This window comes from Labeo rohita, chromosome 17, assembly GCF_022985175.1.
Source record: "Labeo rohita strain BAU-BD-2019 chromosome 17, IGBB_LRoh.1.0, whole genome shotgun sequence".
NCBI lineage: Eukaryota > Metazoa > Chordata > Actinopteri > Cypriniformes > Cyprinidae > Labeo > Labeo rohita.
The window spans coordinates 25,166,429-25,178,008 of record NC_066885.1 but is presented as its reverse complement, the minus strand read 5'-3'; the positions used below and the strand labels follow the sequence as shown (position 1 = coordinate 25,178,008).

Here is an 11,580-nt window from a genome sequence, read left to right as displayed (position 1 = left end):
GGGAAATTAGATTTAGCTTGAGAGCAAAATAAAGTCTGAGGCTAACATTAGGTTAAGAGATTTTCATGTTTTATTTTAAAATATCGATCACAAACTGTGTTTAGCAAGTTGTTAGCAACCCACACTTTTAGAAAACACTGTGTCTGTGTCATTTTATGTTGTAGAAAACCTGACAGTCTTAGTAATGTAATGTTTTTTTATTCATGAATCACAAATTGTTTCTCGAAAACCTATAAACAGTAAATTCGAGAGTGTTACTTCTCTTAGAGTTCGAGTCATGACTCAAAAGTGGCAGTTCTCTTCTGGGTTTTAGGACTGTAAACTAAACAATTTTATGTGCTTCAATAAATACAACAGAACAATGTTGTCACCTATATTGGTCCCTATATTTATTTGTCTAGAATGTTATTGTGAGCAAACTATAGTTAACAAAACAGAATGAGACCATCACCTCCACAGTTTCTCTATGGAAAACTGGAAACCTGTTATTCTTTACGGACAGAACCACAGACAATTGTTAAGAATTGCTTGTTTGCACTGCATGCACAGGTGTGCCTTCATTACCTGTGGGCTATTTGTGTGCCTGTTTGACTACTACTTCTTGACAGTAGGTTACATTGTGTAAACATCCATCAATTTGTTTATGCAATATTTACATGGTAAACTATCTATAACTGAGTGGGCAGTTTACAATAAATACTGGGAGTTACTGGGTGTTTCCTAGGATTGCACTTGAAAGAAGTTATTATAACAGGACATAATAGAAGTGCAAGTAACAGGCCTTTGCTTGTCCAAATGAGGACACAGGCTTCCCTTCCCTCTTGAGAATTTATAAACCTGTTCTTTTCTCTCAGTACAGCCTCAGGCATCCTTTACCAACCACTGCACTGTATATGCGCATAATGCACACTTTCAACTCACTTATCAAATACACAATAGAGTGGAAATAGTGATTGAAGATCAATTAAAGTGCACTCAGCATATTCCTACTGAAGACAAACTGGCTAATACACTGCTAATCTGTCTGTGCAGACCTATATGAGTTTCTTTCTTCTGCTGAACACAGAAAAAGACATTTTGAAGAATGTTTTAACCAAACAGTTGACAGTAGCCATTGACTTCTGATGTATGGGAAAAAATCACTATGGAAGTCAGTGGCTACCGTCAACTGTTTGGCTGTGATGACAGAATTTTAATTTTAGGCGATCTATCCCTTTAAGTTTCAGATGTCATTCCTGAGCTGGGATAAATCTATGTTTTAATAATACACTGTAAAAAGATACTTGATTTTCCATTTGGGGTTCCTCAAATTGACACATTTGTGGACCATTCTGCAGAACATCTAAGCACTAAAGACTGTCAGCAGCTCCCCTAGTAACCTCTACCATTAGGTAAATGGTTTCGATAATATTTACTTTGGTTTTTGATTATATTTATAAAATTAAAACATTTTTTTACAAAAATAAAGAGACCACAGACACATAGTTTGTATATTTGTAACTTACATCACACAAAAATGTAAAAATTATTAGAAATGTGACATTTTTAGTCAATAAATTGTTATGAGAGACACATGAACAATATGCAGATGTTAATTTTATGTAATTTTTTTTATTTTTAAAACAGCCCTATTTTGTCCATTATGTGGTTGAGAATAAAAGATATCAATTTGTTGAAAGTTTAAATATTAACATTAAATATTACCAAATCCCAGGAATGACCCATACATTATTATACATTAATTATTATTATTATTTATTTAACATTTTGTATAGGTTCTTTATTTATTAATATACACCAATCAAAAGTGTTTTTTTTAAAAATGTTTTTAAAGAAGTCTCTTCTGCTCACCAAACCTGCATTTATGTGATCCAAAAATGCTGGTTTGCCATTCAAGAAACATTTTTATTATTATTATTATTATTATTATTATTATATTATCAATATTTAAAACAGCTGAGTACATTTTTTTCAGTGTTCTTTGCTGAACAGAAAGATCCAAAGATCAGCAATTATCTGAAATAAAAAGCTGTTTTCAACATCATAATATATATATATATTAGTGTATGAATTGTTTTTTTTTTTTTTTGAGCAGCATGTCAGAATATTAGAATGATTTCTTAAGGATCATGTGACTGGAGTAATAACGCGTTAAAATTCAGCTTTGAAATCACAGGAATAAATTAATAAATTATATTTTAAAATATATTCAAATAGAAAACAGTTATTTTCAATAGTAAAATTATTTTAAAAATTTACTGGTTTTGAATTAAATAAATGCAGGCTTGGTGAGCAGAAGAGACTTTAAGAACATTAAAAATCTTACTGTTGAAAAACTTTTGACTGGTAGTGTATTTTATTAACATTTATTGTTTAACCATAATATTATATTTAATGTATCTCTTACATTGTTGCAGTAAATAGTTAAAGTAGAACCGTACGTCGTTCGATGGGCGTTGAGTGACAGCCAGATGGTCCAATAGAGAAGAAGTATTTCTCCCAGCAGCTCCAGTGGGCGTGTCTAATGGGGCTCGGCGTGTGTATCTCTGTTAGTGCAGCTGTAGTATTTACAGCCCGACTGCCCTTCCCACGAGAATGCAGTTATTGTCAATTATATTATTTTCCAAAAGGTTGCTTTTTAGCAACCACTCCGTTTATGTAATCTTGCTGTGACTGTGTCTGTCGTAGTATTTTGCATTAGTGCCGCGCGGCGAGCAGAGGAAAGAGTGTGCGCTCCAATCGCGAGTAATGCCGACTACGATGGAGGGCTCGTCGGGGGAAGGTGACCTGTTTACCGTCAAACACGAGCTCAGAAACGGTAAATGAACGGCGGGCAGGCTGCCCTCCGCTTGTATTTAAGAAACAACGCTTATATATACATAGCGTTTTCTTTGTGTAGAGGAAAAGACCGCTTTAATGTTAGCTGGTCGGCTAGTGTAACAGCATGAGTAAGTGCTATTAGTAGCCCATATTAATATATTGATATCTGTATCACAAATGATCCTCCAGGCTGGAGTACTTTTGAGATTAGAGGATGTTCTGCATGTGCAGTTGCGTAATTCACATTCATGACCGCAGTTGCACTTAAGTGCACTTGCATTTCAGTGCATGTTATGTTTGAAACATTTGAAAGAAATTAGATTGACAATGAAGAAAATGAATGTACTGTATGGAATTAATCGCATTTGTTATGTGTCAGTGGTTTTAGTAGTTGTTCAGTCATGACATGGCCTTGAGTCCAAAGAAACCCAATTACTGAAGCTAATTTAATCTCTTGGGCCCTGATGTTGTCTTTGTATAGTAAATTAAGTTACCAGGTTTGTGTCCTCACTTGCCTGTCTTATTAAATGCTTAGTAGGCACATTCCATCAATATGGTACAGTACTTTGTTGTCTTAGGATTTTTTAAAGGCAGCAACAGCACATTTTTGTTCTGAGACCTATTGGATAATGTTTGATCAAATATTATGTAACATAAAATTAACCTAACATGATAAACTAGTTTCAAATGCCGGTATGCTGACTATAAAACAAGAACTTTGGCTTCTTGTCGCCTTCAACAAAAATGAATGTATATGAATGTATCATAAAACATTACTGCAGTGTTACAGATAATGTATTGTGGCATCAATGGAAAAAAACAACAAAACAACAAAAATTATAGTATGACTGCGTTCAAGCTACGCAATTCAACCCTGTTACCCAAGTTATTTGTAAAAACTGTATGTAATAAGTCAATGCATTTTTTAAATATAATTTAATTTATATTCAATTGATTTTAGTTCAAACTATTTTTAATTTTTGGTAAATGGCAAAAATCAAATATTTATTTATTTTCCACATTCTAAGCACAACCCTGTTACCACAGTTACGGAAAATGTCATTTCTTAAAATTGTAACACCTTTGATAAAACGTAACTTTTAGTCTTACTACAGCATGATGAGATTTAATCTCATTTTCTCACATTTTACAAAAACAGGTATGACTGCATTTATCAAGCTACGCAATGCAAACCTGTTACTTGTTATTGTAAGAAAAAATTATCAGCCAAATATTATTATTTTTTTATTTGTTAAACCGTATTTTGAAGTAATAAATTTTGTAGAAAAACAAATATTTTTTTGTCATAACTATATGTAATAATTCAAAGTATTTTATGTAATTTATTAAATTCGTATTCAAATAATTTTAGTTCTATTTTTAATTCTTAATAAATTTTAATGACAAAAATCAAATATTTATTTCTGTTCCACATTCTAAGCATAACCCTGTTACCATAGTTACAGAAAATGTGTCATTTCTTAAACAGGTAACGCATTTGAAAAAACATAATTTTTACTCTTACTACAGCATGATAAGATCATTCAATTTTCTCACATTTTATAAAAAATAGTATGACTGCATTTATCAAGCCACGCAATGCAAACCTGTTACTTGTTATTGTAATATATTGAAATATTTTTTTATTTTATTTTGAGGTACTCATTTTTTTTTGTAATAACTGTATGTGATAATCATAAAATTTAATGTATTTTTTTTCAATATTTATTTCTGTTCCACATTCTTAGCATAACCCTGTTACAGAAAATGTGTAATTTTCTTAAAATTATAATATCTGTGAAAAAAACATAATTTTGAATTTCATTCCATTTTCTCACATTTTACAAAAAATTATAGTATGATAAATCATCAATTCAACCCTGTTACCCAAGTTATTGTAAGAGAAAAAAATTATCAACCAAATATTTTTCTTAAATTTGTAAAACTATGTTTTGAAGTACCAAATTTTTGCAACAAAAAGTATTATTTTTTGTAATAACTTTATGTAATCTTTCAATGTATATTTTATATTATTTTTTCAATTCATATTCAGTTCATTTTTTTAAACTATTTTTAATTCTTAAATTTTAATGACAAAAATCTAGGGCTGGGTATCGAGTTTGATACTTTTTAGGCACCGAAATGCCTCGATACCATCAAGTATTGAAAAACCTCTTGCTGTTCAGTACCAAACTTCAATGCTCGATTTCTTCTGTGTCTCATTCAAGAAGGCTGTTTTATTTCCTCTGAATCATCAAGCTCTTCGTTATTTATGAGCAGGCCCACACAGAATCTGCACCTGCACAACTCAGATTTCTGCAGAATATGAATGCTTTTAATTCATAGTTCTGCCTTTTGTTTATTTACATTGCCATGCAAAAGTTTGTGGTTAGTATGTTTTTTTTTTGTTTTTTTTTAAAAGTAAGCCTCTTAAAGGGATAGTTCACCCAAGAATAAAAATTACTCTATGATTTACTCACCCTCAAGCCATCCTTGGTGTATACGACTTTATTTTTTCAGACGATACAATTCCACACAGAACTTGATACTTTTTAGGCACTGAAATGCCTCGATACCATAGAGTATCGAAAAACCTCTTGCTGTTCGGTACCAAACTTCGGTACCTGAGGGGTTAATCTCGTCAACGTCAGTGTGTCAATAAGCCTGCAGCACTAGGTGTGTTCGACTAGAAGTGGCGCCACGCAGATTGGCGGCTTTTACACTGAATGTGGAATGCGCAGCGGCAAAAGTTAAGCTAAATTGAACTTTGAGCGTGGTTTGTGCACCAGTGGTGTGCTCTGCTGCACGTGTGCTTTGGTCAACACAGCAGCAAACCGTCCTCGTACGGCACATCCGCGAGAGCGATCCGAAAGGATATGAAGCAGTCTGCTCTCTATAGCTCTCTTGATCCTGCACAGAGCCGCGACAAAGTCGAACACACCTGCTAGTTTACATCGGTTACACTCAGAGATGTGGCTCACACGTAGGGTGTAGCGTGAAAGCATTAACATACAGCCCCCTTAGATATAAGGCTACGTTTACACTGGTGCATTTTTGTTTAAAAATTTTAAACAATCCTCATCTATACTGGCATTTCGGAAAAGATATCTGTCCATACTACACGACCGAAAGTGTGCGTCATGTGATCATTCACGAACACTGTAGCATGATGCTACATAAGACAATAAATAAGATTCATATTCCGCTTTTACTCAAAACTCATTTTAAACCACAAGCAAGTGTTTGTAATAGCTTCCGTTTGCCGTCGAATGTGTGTTTTGGCCATGTAATGTTGAAATATGTTATGTCCTCTGAGTCAGAACAGCGATTGCAGAAGAGAGAAGGCATATAATGTTATACATACCGGCAGACAGCGCTCGAAGGTGCTAGTGCTTGTCAGTTATAGGAAAAATAATAGAAATTATGATTCTGTCTGAGGTATGCATTTTAAAATGAACGTGCACTAGTGTGAATGTAGCCTAACAGATGTGTAAACTGAAAACATTTTGAGCTTTATTAAAATTATTTTCACTGATTTATTGTGAATCTGAATAAACGTCAATAAGCTGAAAAAACATATTTTGACATAATGTAATCTTGTTCAAATTGATTTCATAAAATTGCTACCTAAAAAAAAGTATCGTTTAGGAATCGGTATCGAAGTCAAGGTATCTGTATCGGCATCAATATCGTAATTTTTTTAACGATACCCAGCCCTACAAAAATTATTTATATTTATTTCTGTTCCACATTCATAGCTCAACCCTGTTACTGCACTGTTAAAGAAAATATGTCATTTCTTAAAATTGTAATATCTATGGAAAAAAACATATTTTGACTTTTACTACAGCATGATGGGATGTTATCTCATTCCATTTTCTCACATTTTACAAAATGATAGTATAACTGCATTCATCAAGCTATGCAATTCAACCCTGTTACCCAAGTTAAACCATATTTTAAAGTACCAAATTTTTGTAATAAAAAGTAATATTTTTTGTAACAACCGTATGTAATCATTCAATGTATTTTTGTATAATTATTAAATTCATGTTCAAAACTATTTTAATTCTTAATAATTTTTAAAGACAAAAATCAAATATTTATTTCTGTTCCACATTCTTAGTTTAACCCTGTTACCGCACTGTTACAGAAAATGTGTCATTTCTTAAAATTTTAATATTTATGGAAAAAGGGGGGTGGGGGATTGGAGGGGGAAACATAAAAACATAACTTTTTGTTTTTGAAAAAAAACAAAAAAAAAAAACAACTTTTACTACAGCATAATGGGATATTATCTTATTCCATTTCCACTAATTTTACAAAAAAATGTAGTGTGACTGCATTCATCAAACTAAGCAATTCAATCCTGTTACCCATAAAATGTTGCTAATAAAAATGTCAACTTTCTAAAGATTAAAACCTCCTTATGTTGATGATTTATATTTATTGTTTTTTTTCAGGCCCTATTTTTTGTACTCTATTGGTGGAAATTGCCAGCCAACATGATACCTAAGATCTTTTCTCTAAAGGTCTGTTGACTGTTTGACTCATCATCGTATCATAAAAATGGGCTTCAACTAATTGATGCATCAGTCAGGCCAAATGATCAGTCAGTATTTTCAGATTGATTGCAGTGTGCCAATTGGCAGATTAGTGGTAATTATTATTCTGTGTGATTATTAATAGCATTAATAATAGCATTTTCCAAAAGAGAGATTTGTGAATAGATCACACATTTTCTGTTTTCAGGAAATGTTGTGCAAAATATTGTTTTGCGGTCATTAAATTGTATTTTGTGATTAGCCACTTTGTTCTCTAGATATTGGTTTCGGACAAATATCTGTCGACTACACTGTAAAAAACAATTTGTTGAGTCAACTTAAAATAATTTATTCAACTTGAAATGTTAAATTATAAGTGACAACTTAGATATTTGAGTTGAATCAACTTAAAATTTTAAGGCAGCTGGGTTACTTACCCATCTGTTAAGTTCAGCAAACACAAATATCTAAGTTGTTACTTAGTACAACTTAACATTTAAAGTTGAATAAACTTATTTTAGTTGACTGAACTTAAAATTTTAAGGCAGCAGGGTAACAAATTATTTTAAGATGACTCAACAAATTGTGTTTAATTTTTAACAGCGTACAAGTCTCAAGTATTTAGGCTGCTAATCCAGATCAAGATATTAGACTCTGCAATGCATACTGTATCACTAATGCTGGTCAATGTGGATGATCAGTTTACAGCCATTTAATTGTTTCTGGCTTGTTATGATGAACAAAGTGTGTAACATTAGAGTGCAGGACTAAAGACTAGAAGAGGTCACCTGATAAGACTGCCCTAAGACAGCCCAATGGGGACCAGATTCTCTCCATTAATGCTTTCGGATCATGAGTAGAGAAAGTCACGGTCTGAAGGGTTATTAATAAACATTGTCATTTTCATGGGGCTCTCTGGAGTGCTTGAACACACCTTAAACATGCTGCTTGAGTCCCAATCAGAGGATGTGGTAACAGAATATGCTTTTTTTTTCTGCTTTTTTTTTTCTAAAATCAGATAATTTGCAAAGATGGAGAAAGATTGTGATTATGTGTGAGGATGCAGTAGTACTGTGATTAACAGCAGGAAGGTGTACTTTTCACTGGGTCTACTGCATAAAACAAGTGACCTTACTTCAGGCTGCACGCTACCGTGTAAACATATACCACACACATGCTCGATTTCTTCTGTGTCTCGTTCAAGAAGGCTGTTTTGTTTCCTCTGAATCATCAAGCTCTTCGTTATTTATGAGTAGGCCCACACAGAATCTGCACCTGCACAACTCAGATTTCTGCAGAATTTGAATGCTTTTAATTCATAGTTCTGCCCTTTGTTTATTTACATTACCATGCAAAAGTTTGTGGTTAGTATGTTTTTTTTTTTTTTTAAGTAAGCCTCTTAAAGGGATAGTTCACCCAAGAATGAAAATTACTCTATGATTTACTCATCCTCAAGCCATCGTTGGTGTATACGACTTTATTTTTTCAGACGATACAATTCCACACAGAACCTAAAAAATGCACTGACAAAATTAACGGCACCATTACCTTAATATTTGGTGGCACCGCCTTTGGAAAAAATAACTAAAATCAGTCGCTTCCTGTAACCATGAATGAGTTTCTTACACCTCTCTACTGGAATTTTGAACCACTCTTCTTTTGCTTGAACTGCTCCAGTTCATTCAGATTTGAAGGATGGCTTCTCCCAACTGCTGTTTTGAGATCTCTCCACAGGTGTTCTATGGGATTCAGATCTGGACTCATTGCTGGCCATTTCAGATCTCTCCAGTGCTTTGTTTGTAACCATTTCTGAGTGCTTTTTGAAGTGTGTTTTGGGTCATTGTCCTGCTGGAAGACCCATGACCTTTGGTGGAGACGTAGCTTTCAGACACTGGCCATTACGTTGCACCCCAAAATTCTTTGGTAATCATCAGATTTCATGATACTGTTCACACAGTCAAGGCATCCAGTGGCAGAAGCAGCAAAGCAACACCAAAACATCTTTGAACCTCCACCATGTTCGACTGTAGGGACTGTGCTCTTTTTTTTTTTTGAAGGCTTCATTTATTTTTCTGTAAACCGTGCCATGATTTCCTTTACCAAAAAGCTCTACTTTTGTCTCATCTGTCCAAAGTACCTTCTCCCAGAAGGATTTTGGTTTTGTCACATAAGTTTTGGCAAACTCCAGTCTTGTTTTTTTATGCCTTTGTGTCAGCAGTGGTGTCTTCCTGGGTCTCCTACCATATCGTCCCTTTTAATTCAGATGGCGACGGATAGTGCAAGCTGACGCTGTTGTACCCTGTGTCTGCAGATCAGCTTGAATTTGTTTGGAAGTTAATCGGGGTTCTTTATCCACTATTCGAACAATCCTTTATTGTAATTTTTCATTTTGCTCTTCCGTCCACATCCAGGGAGGTTAGCTACAGTGCCATGGGCTGTAAACCTCTTGTAGCCTTGAGACTGTCCATGTTTTTCCAGTGTGACACAAAACACAAAGGTTGAGTCAACTTTTCTCCATTTTAACTGGTTGAAAGTGCGATTACTATATTGCCCACACCTGTTACTTGCCACAGGAGCATCACATGCTTGAAAAGCAATTATTTCTTACAATTTTGACAAGGTGCCAATAATTTTGTCCAGTCCATTTTTGAGTTCTGTGTGAAATTTTATCAATTGTGACTTTTCTTTTTCTTTTTTTGGGTTGTTGCAGTGCAAACAAAAAACAATAGGCATGTGAATACCAAAACATTTTGAAACAATTTTCTGAGAGAAGTTGCATTTTCTGGCCAAACTGCAAGGGTGCCGATATTTTTGGCCATGACTGTATAATATGTATAAGACAGGTTTGTACAAGATGTAGTTGTAGTTCATGCATCTTTTCTGCAAATGTATTTAACAAGTAATTTGTTTAACATTTACATCATATTGACAACTTCATGTGTGGTGCACTTAGAATAAAATTTTCTTTAAAAAGTTACTTGAATCATGTTGTAGCTACATTTTCAAGTTTTCAAGAAATCAAACCAACCTCACTTCATCCACTGGAAAACCACTCTCTAGTGAACGTGTGGATATGGATATTTTTCTGATAGAAGCGCATCAGTTAGCTTCAGAAGGCCTTTGTTAACCCCTGGAGCCATGTGTAGTACTTTTTATAATGGGTAGATGAAAAAATCTCAACAGCTGTTCACTTCCATTATAAAACTTGGAAGAGCCAGGTCATTTTTTTAATGTAACTCTGATGATTATTATGATTGACTCCGTATTAGTCTGAAAGAATCACCGCACATTCATGGCTTGAGGGTGAGTAAATCGTGAGGTAATCTTCATTTTTGGGTGAGACTGTCTGTATTTAATCAAAAATACAGTAAAAAAACAGTAATGTTGTGAAATATTATTATAATTAAAAAAAAACATTTTTTTATTTTAAATTATGAAATATCATTTATTTTCATGACAAAATTGACTTTTCAGCAGCCGTTACTCCAGTGTCACATGATTCTTTTTTAATATGGTGATAAGATGCACAGTAAGCATTTCTTATTATCAGGAAATATTAAAAACAGTTCTTTGATAATCAAAAAATTCTAAAAAAAACAGCATATCTTTAAAATAGAAATTGTTTGTAACATGATAAATGTCTATACTGTCACTTTTGATCAATTTTAAGGGTCCTTGCTAAATGGTAATTAAAAAAAAATATATATAATGTATATGTGTAAAATAATAATAATAATAATAATAATAATAAATACTGACCCCAAACATTTGAACGGCAGTGTATTACATTTTTTTTGTTGCTTGATTTCATAATGCTTTCAGCTGCTACTTCTGTGTTTAAATGTTTAAAGTCAGTGCAGAAAATGCATAAAAAAGATTCCATCTGGACCTGTTTATAAGCTACATACTGTATTTACAAACAGCTGCAGTCTCGTCTCAAAGGGTTCGCCATTTTGAACACATTTTCTGCTCTCACTGTTCTGAGAAAGTGGCAAAGGTTTAAGTGACCAAAGTTGAGAAGGTTTACGGGAGGTTTTCTTGTATGGTATCCAAGTGAAGAACATGATTTCTTGGGCGTATGACCAGATGGATGTGTTTAAATTTTTCCACAGCCAATCTGACGGGTCACGTGGAGCGAGTGGGCATTGAGAACTTTGAGCTGCTGAAAGTGCTGGGAACAGGAGGTCAGTGATAGTTCAAGTATGTGAACCCTGTG

At 33.7% G+C, this 11,580-nt stretch overlaps 1 protein-coding gene across 1 annotated transcript in view; it reads left to right on the top strand.

Moving 5' to 3' along the window:
• The first annotated feature begins 2,536 nt into the window (after positions 1-2,536).
• The window catches only part of rps6ka5 (ribosomal protein S6 kinase, polypeptide 5), a 49,462-nt gene continuing 40,418 nt past the window's right edge, over positions 2,537-11,580 (top strand). Inside the window, exons 1-2 of the mRNA XM_051134023.1 lie at positions 2,537-2,818; positions 11,477-11,548. Coding sequence (XP_050989980.1) covers positions 2,749-2,818; positions 11,477-11,548 — 142 coding nt within the window. The 5' untranslated portion in view covers positions 2,537-2,748. The remainder of the gene's footprint in view (positions 2,819-11,476; positions 11,549-11,580) is intronic.